General features: G+C 45.8%; 2 protein-coding genes across 6 annotated transcripts in view; one reads left to right on the top strand and one right to left on the bottom strand.

The window, feature by feature from the left end:
• Nucleotides 1–12,096, top strand: part of LOC125298278 (general transcription factor 3C polypeptide 1) — a 25,243-nt gene extending 13,147 nt beyond the window's left edge. Inside the window, exons 20-43 of the mRNA XM_048248982.1 lie at nucleotides 404–500; nucleotides 791–968; nucleotides 1,359–1,452; nucleotides 1,594–1,732; nucleotides 2,140–2,224; nucleotides 2,734–2,925; nucleotides 3,820–3,956; nucleotides 4,109–4,251; nucleotides 4,395–4,476; nucleotides 4,609–4,718; nucleotides 4,837–4,896; nucleotides 5,093–5,186; nucleotides 5,438–5,610; nucleotides 5,976–6,217; nucleotides 6,882–7,188; nucleotides 7,353–7,424; nucleotides 7,772–7,959; nucleotides 8,233–8,516; nucleotides 8,921–9,054; nucleotides 9,092–9,240; nucleotides 9,292–9,933; nucleotides 10,266–10,299; nucleotides 10,876–11,068; nucleotides 11,454–12,096. Of these exons, the coding sequence (XP_048104939.1) occupies nucleotides 404–500; nucleotides 791–968; nucleotides 1,359–1,452; nucleotides 1,594–1,732; nucleotides 2,140–2,224; nucleotides 2,734–2,925; nucleotides 3,820–3,956; nucleotides 4,109–4,251; nucleotides 4,395–4,476; nucleotides 4,609–4,718; nucleotides 4,837–4,896; nucleotides 5,093–5,186; nucleotides 5,438–5,610; nucleotides 5,976–6,217; nucleotides 6,882–7,188; nucleotides 7,353–7,424; nucleotides 7,772–7,959; nucleotides 8,233–8,516; nucleotides 8,921–9,054; nucleotides 9,092–9,240; nucleotides 9,292–9,933; nucleotides 10,266–10,299; nucleotides 10,876–11,068; nucleotides 11,454–11,813 (4,189 nt within the window). The 3' untranslated portion in view covers nucleotides 11,814–12,096. The remainder of the gene's footprint in view (nucleotides 1–403; nucleotides 501–790; nucleotides 969–1,358; nucleotides 1,453–1,593; nucleotides 1,733–2,139; nucleotides 2,225–2,733; nucleotides 2,926–3,819; nucleotides 3,957–4,108; nucleotides 4,252–4,394; nucleotides 4,477–4,608; nucleotides 4,719–4,836; nucleotides 4,897–5,092; nucleotides 5,187–5,437; nucleotides 5,611–5,975; nucleotides 6,218–6,881; nucleotides 7,189–7,352; nucleotides 7,425–7,771; nucleotides 7,960–8,232; nucleotides 8,517–8,920; nucleotides 9,055–9,091; nucleotides 9,241–9,291; nucleotides 9,934–10,265; nucleotides 10,300–10,875; nucleotides 11,069–11,453) is intronic.
• Nucleotides 12,097–12,157: 61 nt separating this feature from the next.
• Nucleotides 12,158–20,000, bottom strand: part of LOC125298632 (SEC14-like protein 5) — a 25,697-nt gene continuing 17,854 nt past the window's right edge. For 3 of the 5 annotated variants that reach the window (XM_048249447.1, XM_048249448.1, XM_048249451.1), the window contains 8 exons: nucleotides 19,725–19,795; nucleotides 19,302–19,394; nucleotides 19,036–19,225; nucleotides 18,407–18,541; nucleotides 17,391–17,528; nucleotides 16,778–17,017; nucleotides 16,021–16,199; nucleotides 12,158–15,730 (listed from right to left, as the gene is read on the bottom strand). In XM_048249447.1, coding sequence (XP_048105404.1) covers nucleotides 15,625–15,730; nucleotides 16,021–16,199; nucleotides 16,778–17,017; nucleotides 17,391–17,528; nucleotides 18,407–18,541; nucleotides 19,036–19,225; nucleotides 19,302–19,394; nucleotides 19,725–19,795 — 1,152 coding nt within the window. In that variant the 3' untranslated portion in view covers nucleotides 12,158–15,624. The remainder of the gene's footprint in view (nucleotides 15,731–16,020; nucleotides 16,200–16,777; nucleotides 17,018–17,390; nucleotides 17,529–18,406; nucleotides 18,542–19,035; nucleotides 19,226–19,301; nucleotides 19,395–19,724; nucleotides 19,796–20,000) is intronic. The other 2 variants (XM_048249449.1, XM_048249450.1) reach the window with 1 other exon arrangement.

Genomic DNA, 20,000 nt, shown 5'->3' with positions numbered 1-20,000 from the left:
CAATGGTGGAAGCCGGGTATTGAACCCACAACTGTTTAGGCTACTGCATGCTAACCCAGCTGCTTAGCCAATACGCTACCACCACCCCCACTCACTCTCCCTCCTCAAGGATTGTACATCTTCTCTCCAATACCTCATCCCTACATGCAAGTGACTTGAGTCTGAGCTTAAAGTGCCTTTGGATTAATAAAGCATCGGCCTGCTTGTGTGGCTCTTGCTGTGTCTGCTATCGGGATGCACCATTTGAAATCGAAATTTCACCGATACCGATGTTCGAAATAACAATTTGGCCGATATATACCATACCGTTCTATAGCTGCCAGTTGTATGTAACTGAGGTCATTCTTGGTGCGGTACATGTATAATAAATTAGTGTTCTGTGTTTTGTCCTTTTTGTCTACAGGAAGTATGTGTTCAGCTTCTATGAGAGTTTAGATCGACTCTGCAGCATGGGCCTGATGCAGTTCGGCCCCATGGAGAAGTTTCAGGAGAAAGATCAGGTGCTGCTGCGAATTGTTTTAAACTTTAAGTTGTAATCACTGACCCCAAGTCAGTCACAAGTCAATGCACCAGCTTTGTTTTTTCAGACTGTGTTTTTTATTCTGCAAGTCCAAATGTTACATATTTTGCCATTTTAATCACTTTGGAAATATATTTATTGAAACTAGGACAAAGAAAGAAAATGTAGACCTTGAGATATATTGCCACTGTTTTTGAAACAAATATGTACAGCTATATATATTTCTGCAAGTTGCCTTAATTGTTGTTGTTGTTGTTGTTGTTGTTTCAGATGTTTGTGTACATGAAGCGTTACGCCACCATCACCGACACCACCACGTGCGAGCCCCACTATAACCTGGCGAAGAGTCCTCGGCCCTTCGAGCGTCGCCGCTACCACTTCCTCGCCGCGCAGGACGTGGACAGCTATTGGTTCGACCTGCTGTGCGTGTGCCTCAACACACCACTAGGTAACAACCACCATCACCACCACCCCGTGCAGTGTTTACAAATATTTATTTAATATATTTAAATATATTTATTTAATATATTTAAATATATTTATTTAATATATTTAAAAATATTTATTTCATATATTTTAATATATTTATTTAATATATTTAAAAATATGTATTTAATATATTTAAAAATATTTATTTAATATATTTAAAAATATTTATTTAATATATTTAAAAATATTTATTTCATATATTTTAATATATTTATTTAATATATTTAAAAATATTTATTTCATATATTTAAAAATATTTATTTCATATATTTTAATATATTTATTTAATATATTTAAAAATATTTAAGTTCTAGTTTCCTTACGCTTACACTTACTTTTCTTCCTTTAGGTCTGATTCGTCTCCACGCTACGGAGGGGGAGAACGGAGTGGAGAGAGAGAAGCCAGACCCGCACAAATACCCACGGATTCGCCATACACTTCCGTTAGTACACACACACACACACACACATACACACACACATTCAATCAATCATGTATGACAATTTTGTTGGTATCTTTGTTCGCTATGTGTGATTTTTTTTTTTTTTTTTTTTTTTTTTTTTGTGCACTTGTTTCACTACAGTCGGAGCAGTCACGTCGTAGACGATGGCGTTACCCCTGGTGACGGTCTCGGGGCGGGTGGTCTGGACTCTGAGTTTTACGCCCACTTGAAGAGGAACTGGATCTGGAACTGTCATCTGATCGACAAGACCGCAAAGGATGTGAGTCCACACACACACACACACACACACACACACAAACTCACTCACTCACATATATATATTGCACACACACACACACAGACATACATACCGGTACACACATCGGCTCGAAAAGACGGGAAAGGATCTGAGTCTAGAACAAACTGTGACCAAACACATACCGTACACACTCGCCCATACATCAGTCATGGTAGTTAAGAGGTAAGACATTCCTTTCTTAATCCAGAGATTGAGGGTTCAAATCTTCTTAAAGGGTTCAAGCAGAGTATTAAAATCAGTTTTTAAATACGCAACAAGGATCCAAATGCACAAATGCTCTTCCTGCTTGGACCCCGTTATCACCGCTCATGGTATTCATTTTTGTGTTCATTGTTAATTATTCCCCTGTTTGGTGTTGTGTTTTCCAGACTCCAATTACCCTTCAAACCAGCCCCAGTGTGAGGTTACGCAACCTTCTGAACAAACACCTGCTCTCCAAGAATGTCATTGCAGGTGTGTGTGTGTGTGTGTGTGTGTGTGTGTGTGTGTGTGTGTGTGTGTGCGCGTGCGCGTGTGCGTGTGCGTGTGGTTGGGCGTAAGAGCGCTATGCATATATGTGCGTGAGCGTATGTTTGGTTGTTTGTGTGTGTGTGTGTGTATTTGTGTGTCTGTGTGTGTCTGAGGGTTTGTTGTTTGGGTTGCCAGAGGTGTGTTTGTATCTGTGTGTGTGTGTGATGCGATGCAGACGCGTCAATCTTCTGACTCTTCTGAGTCTTCACATGTCACACCTGCGGCTACATATGCAGATCCAGAATAGGACTCTACTGCCACACACAGTGGCACCTCAGACAGAAACGATAGCCAACCCCACCACCCCCTCTCCCTTTCTCCCCCCTCCCCTTCCCCAATCAGAGGCATTGTCATCTTCACTTGCGATGGACTGCCTAACGTAACGTAACTGTGTGTGTGTGTGTGTTGTTGATCTTAATCTATTCTAATCTCTTCCTCTTCCTCTTGCGTAGTGAGTGACAAGAGAAGCCCCAATCACGCCAAGCTGCTGCTGCCCAAGGTGGTGGAGGAGGAGGTGCAGACGGCCCTGGAGCCCAACACCCGCAAGCAGCAGAACCGCGGCGGGCGCCAGCAGAAGCGCAAGCGCGTCCGCAAACCACAGACCGCCAAGAAGAAGAAGGAGAAGAAGGAGAAGCCCAAAAAACGTGAGTGGGAAGGAGGAAGTGAGGAAGAGCAGGAGGAGGAGGAGGAGGAGGAGGAGGAGGAGGAAGAAGAAGAGGAGGCAGGAGATGGAGAGAATGGGAGCCAGGGAGACGGAGAGACGACAGAAGGAGTGGAGGACGAGGTCGCCAGGAGGTCACGCAGGGAGGAGAGAGGAGAGAGTGAGGAGGAGGAGGAGAGGAGCAGGAAGAGGAGGAACTGGAGGAGGAGAGAGAGGGACAGACAGGAGGAGGAGGAGGAGAGGCGCAAGATGGAGGAGAGAAGAGCGAAGAGGAGACAACGTGAGAGAGGGAGGGAGAGAGATAGAGAATGAAGGGATGAGAGAGGGAGGGAGGGAGATAGAGAGAGGGAGGGAGGGAGAGAATAAAGGAGGGTGAGGGCAGAAGACATGCAAATGCAAAAAAGAAAAAAGATAGAAACGTGATAAGAAAAATAGAACAGATAGAAGATAGAACAAAGTGAAAGAACAGAAACAGGTTTTATTGACCAAGAATATCAACATAAGGCGTTTGGTCCCGGCTGTTAGAGTGTGTGTGTGTGTGTGTGTGTGTGTGGGGTGGTGCAAACAATAATTTGTGTGAGTATTGATTTTGGTCAGCTGGTAAGTGGAGAGAAACTGCTCCTGTGTCTGTAATTGCCACTCACGGTAGCAAATATGACTTATAAATTATTTGACAAATAGAACTTCCTGTCGCTCACCGTATTCCTCCCTATCTGTCTATCCCTTTTCATGTTTTCATCCCCCTCTTTTCTCTGTTTCTTTAATCACTCAATCACTTTACTTTTGGCTTTTTTTCCTTACAAAACGTCTTCTGGCTGTCTCTCTCTCTCTCTCTCTTTCTTTCTCTCTGTCTTTCTTTCTCTCTCTGTCTCCGTAGCGATGGTGCGTCAGTTCCTGGACAAGACGGACCGTGATGCGCTGCTGAGGATGACCCGTAAGCGCGTGGCCTGGAGTCAGCAGGAGGACAGTCTGCTCATGCTCTGTAGAGTGGCCTGCCACTTCCTCAACCGCAAGGTGTGTGTGTGTGTGTGTAAGCCTGTGGCCTGGAGTCAACAGCTGTGTGTTTGTGAGTATCTCCCGTGCATCTGTGTGTATGTACACAATTATGTCCATACCATTATTTGAGTCATTCAGTCTCATCATCTCTCTCTCTCTCTCTCTCGTAGATCAAGAAGGCGTTTGTGCCATGGCAGGTGGTGAGGGATCTGTTGCACGCTGAGTTTGAGGCATCTCTGGATAAGACCTCTCACGCAGTGGGCAGACGCGCACGCTACATCATGAAGAACCCACAGACCTACCTCAACTTCAAGTGAGCTCAGTCACACACACACACACACACACACACACACATTCATAAGCACCATTACCCCAAGTGACTTAAAATCTATTTGTTTGTTATGTAATTGTTTGCTTATTTTGGGTTTGTTTGTGTGTGTGTGTGTGTGTGTGTAGGATCTGTCTGGCTGAGGTGTATCAGGACAAACTTCTCGTGGCCGAGTTCAACAACAGAACGGGGGACTATAACAACCCACAGGTGTGTGCGTGCGTGTGTGTGTGTGTGTGTGTGTGTGTGTGTGTGTGTGTGCGCGCGCGTGTTTCTCGCAGGTTGGGCTTGATGTGTTGTACAGCTCTTTACAATTGTCTCCTGTGTGTGTGTGTGCTGCAGGTGTGCACTGAGGAATTTAAGGAGTTTGTGGCAGTGTTAAGGAGGAAGTTCAGCAAAGCACCTGGGTGCAGGATTGAAATCCCAGACACAAAGCAGGAGCTCTTCCAAAGGTGAACACACAGACACAGACCTTTTTTAGTCCATTTTTATTTTGGCAGAAGTGCCACAATCATTGTTCTCTATCTGTTTTGGCATGTTTGTAAGTGATCAACTTTTCACCCCACTCAGGTTTAAGGTGTATGCCATTGGGGATGACTGCCCCACGGACTCCAAGGATGTGCTTAAAAGGTACACGCCTGTGTGTGTGTGTGTGTGTGTGTGTGTGTGTTTGTGTACATGGGTATTTGTGAAATTCAGATCACATCAAATGATGCTTTATTGGTATGAATGAATAAAGTTGTTGTTGCCAAAGCCACAGGTGTGACATATTAGTATTTTAGATGTGCACGTACACAGTGGATAATTTGCATGTGTGATTTTGCAGTGAAGAGGACATCCATTCTCTTGTCCTGAATAACCTGATTCAGAGCACACTGGCGGTGTCTAACCATCAAGTGAAGACCAGGCTGTCTTTCCAGGTAATACACACGCACACACACACACACACACACACATTGTGTTTCGGAAGTTAACTTTCTGTTATATATGTTTCTCAAATCTCTTCTTTTCAAATCTGTTAAAGGATCTTTCTTGCATAATGTTTACTCAAATAAAACTCCTTTCTTTCTTTCTTTCTTTCTCTCTCTGTCTCTCTCTCTCTCTCTTTCTCTCGCTCTATCTCTCTCTCTCTCTCTCTCTCTCTCTTTGTCTTTCTCTCCCTCTCCCTCAGACATTCCACCTGTACAGCCGGTACAAGCACGAGGTCCTGTACGAGGCGTTCCTGAAGTGCCAACGGAACGGCCTGGTGAACCGCCGCAGGAACGAGCAGCGCTACGGTGTGAAGAAGGACCGCTCCCTCCCCATCATGCCCATGTCCTATCAGCTCTCGCAGAGCTACTACAAGTAAGACCCACCAACCAATCACGCATCTCTGTAAAACCCACCAACCAATCGCGTGTCTCTGATTAAACTGCATTCACCAACCATTAACGAATCACATCTCAGAACCGCCAGCAGTAAAAGCCAATAGCCAATCAACTGTCTCTGATCAGTAACACTTATACAACCATCAGTGTCCACTGACCACGTCTGTGTTTGAGAGCAGTTCATCCCTAAACTCTAAAAGCAAATTAGAAAAAGAAAATCTCACTTCAGACGAAAGTCATTTAGATTGTTTAACATTATTTTATGTACTATACTCAGTAAATATAGTACAGTATTGTGTCTCTGTGTGGATTTGATTGAATGCTTATCCCCCCCCCCTTTAGAGTATTTACATGGCGCTTCCCTGCCGCCATGTTCACTGAAGCCTATGACCACTTGGAGAAACTAATCGAGGCCGGAGGGGTGGACCAGCCGAGCGCTATCTACGTGCAGCCCAAAGAGAGCGAGCAAGAGAAGGAGAGGGCCGGAGTGGAGGAGGTGGCGGAGGTGAAGAAAAGAGTGGAGGAGGAGAAGGACAAAAAGATGGAGACGGAGATGGAGACGGAGGTGGAGACGGAAGGCACTGGTAGGACATCTGTCTGTGATGTGACAATGATACTGATCCATGTGTGACCCTTCAGTCATGTACAGTACTTCCATTATTCCATGACATATGTGATGTGTGTATGTCACATATTGAAAGGATGTACTACATTGTACATCATTTTTATAACCCTCCAATAATATGTTTATATTGTGTGTATTCATCATCATGTCTGTAGCCTCTGACATATAGGACTGGTGATCAGAGGAGGTTTTGCTTCCATGCTGAAACATATTATATTATGTGTAATTATAATAGTATAATATATTAAATATTTTAAAATAAATATTGTTTATTTTTATTATTATTTTATTTTTAATTAATTAATATTATTATATTATTATTTGTTGTTGTTATTGTTGTTATTATTATTATTATTATTATTATTATTATTAATTATATTCTATTGTCTATTTTCTATACTATTTATCTTGTTATTCGTCTGTAGTTATCATACTGCTCTCAGAACTGACTTGATGAATTTTTATTTAGATTAAAACTGTCAGTACAGTGTAGTGTTTAGAGTAGTAGTCGAGTGAATGGAATGAGCTGAATGGAACAGAACAGAACAAAACAGCAAAACTGCATTATTAAAAATTAAAAAAAAAAAAACATTATTTAACAGAGTTCAACTGAATTTCTCTAGACCCCCCTGCGGACACTCAGGAGAAGGCGCCCTCGGAGACCCCAGGAGAGGCGAGCTTGACCCCGGCGCCAGAGTCGGGGTCAGGGACACCTAAGCAGCCGCCTGCCGAAGCCCCTGGCCAGCTGGACGCGCTGTTGTCGGCGGAGAACCTGGAGGGCATGGTGCTGTTCCCGCTGGACGCACCAGGGGGCGCCTGCATGGCCTGTATGAGCCTCATCACGCTGGGCCTGCTCTCTGTGGACGTGTCCATTCCCGAGCAGATCGTGGTGGTAGACAGCAACATGCTGGATAGTGAGGTGGTCAAGAGGTAAAAATGCTGGGGCAGTGGCCACAGGCTCACACACACACACACACACACACACACACACACACACACACATATGTATACACAACCCCTTATATCTACACTTATATTTATATACACACACACACACACACACACGCTCATGGGTGTGCCCTCTCTCCTTGTAGGCTGGCCAAAGAGGTGGAGGAGGAGGATGAGCTGGATGAAGAGGAGGAAGCTGGTCAGACGTTGCCACTGAGGTGAGGTGACCAAACATGACCAAGGGGGACCAAACATGACCAAGGGGGACCAAACATGACCAAGGGGGACCAAACAGCATTGACTGACTTAAGTCAGTGAAGAGGTGGAAAAGTCAGGCTTCAAAAAGTAAAAGACCCACCATGCGTTGGTTGTACCTGTGCACTTAACACAGGTGATCTCACCCATTAGTGGACTTTTCCACCTCAGGTGAATGGAAACCTTGCTGTGACATAAAACCACCCAATGTTTTTTTTTTTTTAAATTGATGTCCTTGTAAGTCGCTTTGGACAAAAATGTCTGCTAAGAACTATAAACATAAAGGTGTGTGTGTGTGTGTCCTCTACAGGAAGAGGGTTGAGGTGAAGGCGTCCCAGGCCTCCCACACTAACTACCTGCTGATGAGGGGCTACTGCATGCCAGGCGTCCTCAGCAGCAGGCTGAAGGTCACCTCCGTGGACAGCGTAGTGGTCAACGCCTGCACCGTCCACGTACGGCTCCGGAAAACGCCTGCACACACACTCTTCAAGGAGAGGGGTGAGCACACATACACACACACACACACACACTCACTCCCACCCAAGGGCATAACAAAGAAAGCGACAGAAACTCTTTAAGTTCCACTCTCTTTCTCTCTGTATATATATATATATATCTTCCCCTCTTTTTTTCTCTTTTTCTCTCTTTCTCCATCTTTCTCTCCCTCCCTCTCTCTCTCTCTCTCTCTCTCTCTCACTCTCTGTCTCTCTCTCTCTCTCTCTCTCTCTCTCTCTCTCTCTCTCTCTCTCTCTCTCTCTCTCTCTTTCTCAGATTCGCCCATCCTGTCGGGCTTCCTGAAGTCAGGCTTGCGTGACGTCCCTGAGCGCTTCACCCGTGTGTTCCGCAAGGAGGGCTCGGCCGCGCTGGCACTGTCCCGGCGCTTGGAGACCGAGCTGGGCTACGGCCCCGCCGACGTGAGCGCCGCCCTGGAGGTGTGGTGGTACGTGGACGAGGCCCAGAGCTACGGCGTGGACCGCCGAGACCTGCTCAGCCACTTCAGCCACATGGTGCAGCCGGAAGAGGAGCGCAAGGGAGGACTACAGCAGTACCTAGAGGTGAGGAGGGGGACTACAGCACTACAGCAGTACCTAGAGGTGAGGAGGGGGACTACAGCATTACAGCAGTACCTAGAGGTGAGGAGGGGGACTACAGCACTACAGCAGTACTTAGAGGTGAGGAGGGGGACTACAGCAGTACTTAGAGGTGAGGAGGGGGACTACAGCACTACAGCAGTACCTAGAGGTGAGGAGGGGGACTACAGCACTACAGCAGTACCTAGAGGTGAGGAGGGGGACTACAGCAGTACTTAGAGGTGAGGAGGGGGACTACAGCAGTACTTAGAGATGAGGGGGGGGCTACAGGTGTACATAGAGGTGAGGGTGGGGGGTGCAGACCTCCCATTCCCCTCTCTATCTCTCCTCCCTCCTTACCTCTTTTTACCCCCCCCCCGCCCCGCTAGGACCTGGTGTCACTGCAGGAGCTGGTGGAGGCGGGTGGATGTGCGGTGCGCCTGGTGTCGCGGCGTCTGGCGCGCCCCTGGCTGCTGCACTCGGTGTGCGTGCTGCCCCAGCCCGCCAGGCCCCCGCCCACGGGGCCTCCACGCCTCTGGGAAACCCTGGGCCCCTGCCAGTGGCGCCCAGCAGCAGCGCAGATCGAAAGGACAAGGAGCCAGCCTCTGGGAGAAGGAGCAGAAGCAGCACCAGCGACACCTCCTCCGCAAGAGGGCCCTGGAGGAGCAGGAAGAGGAGCAGGAGAAGGAGAAGGATGGAGATGAAGATGGAGGAGGAGTAGGGGCAGAGGAGCCGCTGGTGAATGAGAAGGATGGAGGAGGAGGAGGAGGAGGAGTAGGGGCAGAGGAGCCGCTGGTGAAGGAGAAGGATGGAGGAGGAGGAGGAGTAGGGGCAGAGGAGCCGCTGGTGAATGAGAAGGATGGAGGAGGAGGAGGAGGAGTAGGGGCAGAGGAGCCGCTGGTGAATGAGAAGGATGGAGGAGGAGGAGGAGGAGTAGGGGCAGAGGAGCCGCTGGTGAATGAGAAGGATGGAGGAGGAGGAGGAGGAGTAGGGGCAGAGGAGCCGCTGGTGAAGGAGAAGGATGGAGATGGAGGAGGAGCAGTAGGGGCAGAGGAGCAGCTGGTGAAGGAGAAGGAGAAGGGTGGAGGAGGAGCAGGCGGGAAGGAGATGGAGGAGGCGCTTGGGGAGGGTAGCGGGGGAGAGAGGAGGAGCAGGAAAGCAGAGGAGGAGAAAGTAGGTCCGCCACCGAGGAAGAGGATGGCAAAAGAGACGGGGGTGAAGATCAGCTGGTTGAAGGCCCTAGGGATGGAGGCGAGCGCTGGCGTCTCTATGGAAACGGAGATGCTGGAGGATGCTGGGAAAAGGGAAGGAGGTGGTGAGCAGGAGAAGGCGGCGGAGGTGGGAACTACGGATGGTGCATCATCAACGAGCGTCGGCGACAAACAACAGACCGAGCTTGAAGGTGTGTGTTTGTGTGGAGTGTATTGTTGCTTAGTTTGATTGTTTTATTTTGCATATCTTGCAACATTCAAACATCAATTTATAACAATTTAAGTTTCTTTTCTAAACGAGGTGATTCAGATATTTTGATGAGAGATTGCCTTTATTTTCGACAAACATGTATGACGATCAGATAGACATTTCAGTATGCAGGTGATGATGATGATGATAATGATGACACTTGTACTTACTTATTTTGTGTGTGTGTTTGTGTATTTATTCATATTGTGTGTTTTTATTTGTTCCGTGTGCGTGTTAATTTACTCTGTGTATGTTTATTTGTCTTGTGTCCAGATGCTGCTGGCTGTCTGTCCCCTTCAGATGAACAGTAAGTGTCCCTGGTTCTCCTTGTTTGTCAGTTGGTCAGATGACTGGGGAATTTTTAGGCTTATTTATATTTGGGAATTTTTTGTATGTGTGTGTGTGTGGGGGGGTGTATCTGTATGTTTCCTATATGTTTAATGTGTGTATCTCTACGCCTTGACCACCTGAATTTCCCCTCTTCGGGATAATGACGTTGACTTTGATGACAGTTCCCCAAGTATAATACAGTATTACTCTTTAATTCCACTCTAATACTAATATAATATTACTCTTTAATTCCACTCTAATATAATATTACTCTTTAATTCCACTCTAATACAGTATTACTCTTTAATTCCACTCTAATTACTCTTTCATCATCTTCCCTCTGCCCTTGTCCTCCTTTCACTCTATTCTTTCTCTTATTCTTTTCTCTCTCTCTCTCTTTCTCTCTCATTTACTTCCTAACTCTATCCCTCTCTCCTCCCTCACACTGTCTTTCCCTCCCTCACTCTCTCCCCATCTACCGCTCTCTCTCTCTCCCTCTTTCTCTCTCATCTAATCCCTCTCTCTCTCTCTCTCTCTCTCCTCCCTCCATCAGGTCCATTGACCACATCAGCTTCCTGAGTCGCCCGTGGCGTGCGGTGGACGGCTCGGTGAACCGCTCGGTGTGTAAGGGCCTGCTGGAGGGGCTACTGCACCACGTCATGAGCCGGCCCGGCATCACCGAGCCCCAGCTCATCCAGCACTACACGCGCGTGCTGCAGCCCGTCACCGTCATCGACCTCATGCAGGTGAGATACCACACACACACACACACACACACACACAATCCAGCACTACACACGCGTGCTGCAGCCTGTCACCGTCATTGACCTCATGCAGGTGAGACACACACACACACACACACACACACACACACACACACACACAGAGCTCATCCACCACTACACGCACATGCTCCAGCCAGTCGTAGTCACTGACTTCATGCTGGTGAGACACACACACACACACACACACTCACTCACAGAGCTCATCCACCACTACAGACGCGCGCTGCAGCCAGTCGCAGTCATTGACTTCATGCAGGTGACACGCACGCACGCAGGGCTCATCCAGCACCATCTTGTCGCCACGGTAACAGTACTAATAGCTCTCTCCTCCCTCCCCGTGTCCCAGACGCTGGTGGAGCTAGGTTGTGTCCAGAGGCGCTACCTGCTCCCGGCAAGTCGCGCCTCCCTCTTCTCTGCCCCGCGGTACGCGGAGGTGTGCGGGGAGGAGGTGGCGGCGTGCGTGGGCTACACGCCGTTCTACGAGCCCACGGTGGAGGCCGGGCTCCTGATGTCCAAGGCCTTCCCCCACGAGAAGAACTGGAACCACTGGTCAGCCATGCAGAACCAGTACCTCAAGCAGCAGCCGAAACCCCAGGAGGGAGGGGGCGCCACTGTGGCCGAGGGTGAGAGTGTGGCCGAGGGTGAGGGTGAGGGTGAGGGTGAGGGTGTGGCCGAGGGTGAGGGTGTGGCCGAGGGTGAGGCCTAGGGTGGCCGTGTGTGTGTGTGTGTGTGTGTGTGTGTGTGTGTGTGTGGCTTCACCTAGGGTGGCCGAGGGTGTGTGTGTGTGGCTTCATGCAGGCCAAAGCCCACAGCTGTGACCGGAATTAGTTCTGCAAAGTGTGCAGTACTTAAAGGAGAGAGAGAGAGACAGAGACCTATTCTCTTTCTCCCTCAAGCTGAATGTAATATTTGTAACATATTTGTGAAACGTTCTGTTCTGTTCTTCTTTTATTTGTTGGTTGCGAAACTAATAAAATGTTTGAAATGTTTTTAAGATGTCCATGTGATGAAATTGTTTGTCAACAAAAAGGGAAAGAACAGACACAAGCACATGGTAATAGATTTTAATGTGTTATGGAAAAGCATACAGTACATCTAGATTTTTTAAAATCAAATGTGATGTTATAATTTAGTCACATTTTACACCAGAATGGTGTCTTGCTGTACATCAGTGTGCAGGTGGTGCAAAAAAAAAAAAAAAACATTCTTGAAACATTCACACTGTCATTCTAGACTGTTGTTTACCGCCTATTGGTAACAACTCTGCTGAAAGTCACTACTCCTTCAGAACAGAGAAGAAAAGCTCCACAACCCCTTTCACAAAGGTTAAATAACCTTCCTTGTAGGTAGAGTTGCTGTCAAATGTGCTTTTTTTTGTTGAGCCCTCTTGTCAATTTTGATGTGTTTTGTTTTTTAGTCAAGTAAGTTAGATCCCTAGTGCCAGAAAGCTAATGCTAGACACCATAGCCGCACTACTGTACATGAAAATACTCAGTTTCAATCACTTCAGACTCAACTTTGCATTTGACCTCTTAATTTGGATCTCAATCAAAGGCAGACAAGTATTGTACTAGTGCTACCCCACCTCAAAAGAGATGACCACTGGCGCCCTTTATCATCTCATTTGAGGTGGGGTAGGACTAGCACAATACTTAGTCAGTCAGGTGGTCAGAGCTATTTGAGGTTACCTTAGTATGTGTGTAGCATACAGTACTAAGGGTAAGCAGAACATACACTACATTTCACGTTTTTTAAGCGACACATATATCAATTATATTACAAGGGCAAATGTCCCCGCAGCATCTTGGGGTTAATTGCCTTGCCTTGGTCAAGGCAAGGGGCACAACAATGGAAGCCGGGAATTGAACCCACAACTTTTCAGGCTACTAGCATGCTAGCCCAGCTCTTTAACCACTACACTATCGCTGCCCCTATGGAGCTGTCGTCAGTATTGCTTTTAAAATGCAATTAATAGCCCTTTAGGTTTAATGATATTGTTCTCAAGTGCTTTCTTTGCAATTCAGTCAGACTTTGTAGTTTTGATTTGATTTGATTCATTGAGTATTATAGGTGTAGGTATGTACATACATACTGCACTGGACTATCTAGATTCTAGCGTATGGCTTTCATTCCCTGAAGGTTTGACACAGTTCCCTGTGGACAGAGAAGAAGTTTAGGATCAGAAAGTACCTCCAATGTGCTCCATATATGCTGGATGTGGTGGGATTTTGGTGGATTCACCCTTTAGGCCTGAACAAGCTACTGTTTCAGAGCATTTCTTTCACTTATCCAGTGCCATTAGCCAAGTGATTTCAGTGAGCAACTGACTGCTACCCAAGACTATTTTTCTCAGCCAAGTGGTTACACATAGTACTGTAGTTTCACATACTTGGCCTCAAACTATGATAATAAACCGAACCCGTTGATTGACACCAAAGATAGAGCATCTCTACCAATTATCTGGCAGTAGGCTAGGCTACTTTTCTGAATCCTAGTTCCAGCTCTGTCCACAGGCTGTTGCTAGGCTACGTAGAGCAATCATTTATCATGCTGTTTGAACCTGCACTTTTGCAGTTCCATGCTTAGGTATACATTTCTTTCTGTTTCTACTGTGGAGAGAAGGACCTAGCATTTTACATTCTCTGGGTTCTTAAGGCTACATCTTCTAAGTATGCTGTGCTTATTGAGCTGTAAAGAGAAAACATGACCTTAGCCAATGTGTCAACAAACAAGGCTGGGAAGGACGCTGAAAACAGTACATGGTTTTGCTGAAAAGCTAAGACAGGCAATGAGTTTTTAACTGCAAACTCCTAAACAAGGTGTACACACTGCCATTTCTATGGGACCCAAGGTCTGTACAATTAGTAAAAATGTTTCCAAACATGGTTTAAGATGTATTTGGTAACACTTTACGTAAATCTAGTATTCATAGCACATTACAAACATACATCCCAGGTTCAGAAAGTAAACGTTCAGCCATGTATTCCTTCTTCCTGTGCACTTAACACTAATTAGCTATAACCTACTTGGTTTACTAAATGGTTGGATCAACTATCGTCAGGACTTTTACTTTCTGAACACAAGAAGTATTCCTCTGCAAACAAATTTGTAAAGGCTTATAAAGCATTCATAATGCCTTGTAACAGCTTACAAACATTTATAAACATATTTAGAATGATTTACAGATAGCCTAGCGTGTAGCGGTGGCAGTTCTGTGAGGTACTGTGAGTTTACAGCTTGATATTTGACGCCTGACCTAAAGACACAGCAGTGTCTCACATGCATGAGCTAGGCCTACTTACTTACAACACCACACTTTGGGACGCAGTGGAGACTTTTGTAACGGAAGCAAACTGCCATTAGCCAAGTGCTAGTTGCGCGTGTAAATCCTCACACCCCTAACCTTAAGAACGCTTCTAACCGCTGAGTTGGAAGCCTGGGCTTTTAGCTCAGTGGTTAGAGCGTTCAACTCTCAAGCCGGTGTGTGTTGAGGTGGCGGGTTCGAGGGCCGTGAGTGGCGGACGAATTACGACCTCGGTTACACTTTGCATGATACAATCTGTAACTTTGCAAGCAGTCCAACAGTGGACCAGAAGTGGTATGTCACCGGCAAACAAACCCCCCTGATATGAATCTGATTTCGCTATCTGGGTGTAGTTCCCGATCACCACATTACAAAAACAAAACAACAAAAATATGATCACCATAACCAACATAGATCACCTTTTCTTAAAAAAGGAATTCCATAGAATCCCTGTTGCAGTTGTGAGCCATTTGTCATGTAGTCTGTCTCTGGAGTCTGCGTCAGGAATGGAGGTTGGGTCTTTTTTATAGTGGTCTACCACCAACCAGCAAACAAGCTAGTCCTGTTATGTATTGAGGGCTACAGTAGGTTCATCATGTTTCCTCTTCTGGTTTAAGTGCAAATTATTGTCAGTGGCAAATGACAGATGCTAAAGTTATGCCGCATGTTTAGAAAAACAAGACTGATTCACATCACCCTTCCACGACTGTGCAGCTAGAAGATGCATTTGCTGCAGAAGATGAGGTAAGATATATATGTGTGGACTTCTTTCAGTTTTTGCTCCTAAATCTCTGGTGTGTTAATCCTTGTGAACATTTGTTCGTACAATCCCTGGACATCACATAAAGTGACATTTAGCCCTTAAGGTTGAGACATGTCTGAGTGTGTGGTGCTTGCTTGTGTGTGTGTGTGTGTGTCTGTGTCTGTGTGTGTGTGTGAGTGTGTGTGCATGCGTGTGTGTGTGTGTGATGTATGTATGTATATGTATGTATGTGAACATGCAGTTAACATGTATGTTGATTGCATTAGATTGTATGTGGATCGTACGCACATCATGTTGTCTTTGTGTGTTGCATTGAGTAATCGTATGTCTATTTCTGTGTGTACACAAGGACATATATGCATGTAATTGTGTGTGTGTGACTTTGTGTGCATGCATGTGTGTGTGTGACTGGATGTGTGAGTGCATGTGTATTACTGTGTGTGTGTGTGATTATCTGGATATGAGTGAGCTTCCCTGTGATTGGTTGGAGGAGGTAGTGCCGACACTGAGCTGTGAGAATCTGCTGTGGCACGACTCCAAACTGCTCATGGAGCCTCTGAAACACACACACGCGCGTGCACACACACAAAAACACACAAACACAAATTACACAGAAATTCATAAACACACATTACATAGAAACACACACACACATACATTACACATAAACACACACCCACACACACAAACACACATTACACAGAAATACAAAATCACACACACACACACATGGTCTGCAATTAAACTGCTTTGATGAAACTAGAGACCTGAAACCAAAGGCTTCCTTCAGCAAGGCCATTGTCTCTCTCCTAAATGTCATGTGATCTCTCTCTCTCTCTCTCTCACCTGAAGTCATTTGAGGCGAGCACCTCGGTGTAGTACAGGACCTTACACCTGGGTGTGGAGCCCTGCAGAGAGGCCAGCACGTCGTCCACCCGAGAGAGGGAGGGGCCAGAGCTGGGGGCGTGGCCTGTGGCCTTCCACTGCAGGATGTAGATACCGGGCCACCGGGTGATGTGAGACCCCTGAGAGAGAGAGAGGGAGAGAGAGAAAGAAAGAAAGAGAGAGAGATGGGTTACACTTTACTTGACAGTATCAACATAAAAGTGACATGACACTGTCATGAACATGTCATAAACAAGTCATAAACGTTTATGACCTAACGCTTCTGTTATTAAGTGACATTCGGTTTTTGTCATAAAAAGTTAGGATTAGGTTTAGGGTTAGAGTTAGAGTTAGGTTTTATGATTAAGGTTAGGGTTCATGTGTCATGACAGTGTCATGTCACTCTTATGTCGATACTGTCAAGTAAAGTGTTACCGAGAGATGCCTCATATCATATTATATCATACATCATATTATATTCTTACATATCTTGTTCTATGCATTCTTCTGTATGATTGTTTTGGCAAGGCAAGAGAGATAGAGAGAGACAGAGAGAGTGAGAAAGAGAGAGAGAGAGAGAAGGATATGCTTGTGTGTGTGTGTGTGTCTGTTTTGTGATATATGTGGTGTTTGTGTGTATGTATATGTCTGTGTGTGTTTGTGTGTGTGTGTGGGTGTGCCTCTGTGTGTTTGTGTAGGTGTGCGTGAGTGTATTCACCTGGATGCTCTCTCCCTCGCGGCAGGTGAGCGGAGACTCCACCATGCTGTAGTCCACCCCCAGTGTCCAGCTCCTGTCAATCAACTGCATGTTATTTACGACAGGCGCCGATCCGGACGTCTCTCTCTTCACCGGCTGAGGGGTCCTTTTGGAGTGGAAGATGTTGAAGACCACGTCCCCCTTCAGGATGTCAAAGTCCCACGTGATCACTGATGAGCCCTCCACAATCTCAATCATGATCTGAAACATCATCCAGTCATCCGTTACCATTACAAAGAGCATAGAACAGTTAGCAGAACATTTTGAGTACTTTTAAGCATTTTTAAACACACTTAACAAACATGACTTAACGATTCTTACATGAGAAAAGTTCCATTGACTGATATATTGACATTGATTGATACATTGTCATTAATCAACGTATCTCTAGAGTCCTGAGAAAAGAAGTTTAAAACTCTCCTTCGGTTCCTTTGTAATGAGAATCAACCAATATGGGCACTTCTAAAGGAACAGCCTGATTATTTTGTGCATGCCACCATGGATAACGATCACCATCCGCACTCCTCTTCAAAATCAGTTAGAATGACTCTGATTGGTGATTGGGGATAATGACCTCATGTGGTGCCCCTTTAAAGACTTGTGCTGATTGGTAGATGGTGTCGGCCCACAGGCGTATGTGGTCGGGGTTGTCCAAGTCCTCCTCGGTTTGGTAGTAGGACTTCGGCACCTGACCCCCCTCGGATACATGGCACTGCAACAACAAAACTGACATTTATCCATGCTTATTACACGGCTCTTCCCAATGCATATAGAACGCTCCATTGACTTGAATGGGATTTCCCAAAGTTATAGCAGTCATTACTTTCGACTAAAGGACCTCTGAAAAAAAATAATGACCGCTGCCAATGGCAACAGAGTTTGTGCTTCTAATTCAGGTCTTTCATATCACTCCGCAACTACTAGAAGTTCATTCAAAAGTGAAAAGCAGATGGTTGATCAGCTGTGTTCTAAAGAATATATTACATACAAAACTCATTTATTAATGCTTATTACACTTAACATACAAAACTCTGAGTTGAATGCACAGGCAGAATGAAATACATGGCAGGACTTGAGAGATGCTCTCTGTTGAGATGCAGGCAACATGGTTACATAGTGTTTTGTTTTTAATAATATTAAATGTTGCAATGTTTCCACTGGACAGACTGTGGGAATGTTGGTGCTTTACTGAACATTCCTGAACATAATGGCCTCTGGCCCCACCTGCTGGTTCATGTGCACACTGAGAAGCTGGTGATGTGGGCAGTGAGTTAGCCTACATCTTTGTGTTTAGCCCCTTTTCCCCCCCTGAATAAAAGACCAATAAATAATTTACAAAATAGAGTTGATGTCCTATAAATAGCAATGCAAAAATGAGAATTCTTTAATTCCTTGTGGTATTTACATTATACAACTGCTAACTTTCCTGATAACTCTTATTCTAAATATTCAATTCAACCTCAAGTAAAACAAAAATCCTGTTGGATTCCTATAGGATTTTGGTTACAAAATATTATCTCTATTGGAACCCCATAGGATTTTGTACTTCTCTACTGAACTGTAAAAAGCACCAGTGAGATTCTTCCCTACCAGGCAGTCTCCGCCCAGGAAGTCGGGGATGATCTCCTGGTCGATGTAGTCCACCAGTCCGCCGGGGCCCTGGTAGTTATTCCCACTGTAGACCAGGAACTTCTGACGCGTGTTCTCGTTGATGAACGGACTCACCTGTGAGGAGATAGAGGGTGCTTGTTTGGATTTTTTTGCTCTTATTTAAATACTCCTTTCACTATTTGTAAAAAGTAATCCCAATTTAAATATGACAGAGAGGCAATTGCGGTATAACGAATAAATGCAATTAATGGAAATGTGAACTTAAATTCTAACACATTTCTACTGGCACAACTGCCACCTTCATCTCAAGCCTTTTTGTAATTGAATCAATTTATTGAAAGTGTTTTTAAGTGGTGTAAGTAACTTCAATGGTCAGATGCTATGAGGTCAATATTAATATATCAGTCAGTATTACATTTTTTATGTGTTTTAATTCATTTCAATAATGGTATACATCCATTTCCTGCTGCCCCTCCTATTTGCCCCTCCTATCTGCCCCTCCCTGCCCCTCCTATCTGCCCCTCCTATCTGCCCCTCCCTGCTCCTGCCCCTATCTGCCCCTATCTGCCCCTCCTATCTGCCCCTATCTGCCCCTCCCAGGTACGGACCAGTGTCCAGAGGACGGGGAAGACGCGCGGCGCCCGGACGATCAGCAGCCTGCCCAGCGTCTCAGGGTAGTTGGCCTCCACCACCTCGATGATGCGCAGCAGCGTCTTCACGCCCGGACGCCACAGGTGGCGCATGTTCAGGCCCTCCAGGTCCACCAGGCACGTCCACGACCTGCACAGGTGAGGCAACCTCCAACAGGTGAGGCAACCACCAACAGGTGAGGCAACCTCCAACAGGTGAGGCAATCACCAACAGGTGAGGCAACCTCCAACAGGTGAGGCAACCACCAACAGGTGAGGCAACCTCCAACAGGTGAGACAACCACCAACAGGTGAGGCAACCAAGATGGTAAGGCCATCTGTGATGTGATTTTTAAGATTCACTGTTTTTCCATATATATTTTTCCAGGAATTTCTGCTTACATTTTCACACAGATGTACTATTTTCTAAAACATATATTTCATCCATATTTTACAACTGAATTGACAGAGAAACAGTGTGTGTGTAGTAACTGCTTTACGTGTTGCATAAGAATATATAGTAGCCTAAGTCATATGCTTGTCAGAACAGGAGAATCAACACAAGGTGTCTTACTTTTTGAAGGTGCAAGCATAATGGGTGACTTTACACATGATGGGCTTTGGTAATGGTGGACAGCACATCTGGACACAAAGTCTGGCCTACTCACGAGATCGGTCTGCCAAATATGTTCGTGTTCTCCTCACACCTCTTCTGGCCCTCCTCATTGATGGACAGAACCTGTGGTGGGGGTTTACAACATTAAAACCAGCAGCCAGACATGTTTCCTAGCATTTGAAAATGAATGTGTGTCTGTCTGTGTGTGTGTGTGTGTGTGTGTGTGTGTGTGTGTGTGTGTGTGTGTGTGTGTGTGTGTGTGTGTGTATGTGAAAAGAAAACATTTGCCTAAACCTTTGTGTACACACAGTCCTTGCATGTCAGAGCA

The sequence above is a fragment of the Alosa alosa genome, chromosome 7 (assembly GCF_017589495.1).
Source record: "Alosa alosa isolate M-15738 ecotype Scorff River chromosome 7, AALO_Geno_1.1, whole genome shotgun sequence".
Lineage (NCBI taxonomy): Eukaryota > Metazoa > Chordata > Actinopteri > Clupeiformes > Clupeidae > Alosa > Alosa alosa.
The sequence above is the reverse complement of the archived record's forward strand: the minus strand, read 5'-3'. Positions and strand labels throughout refer to the sequence as shown.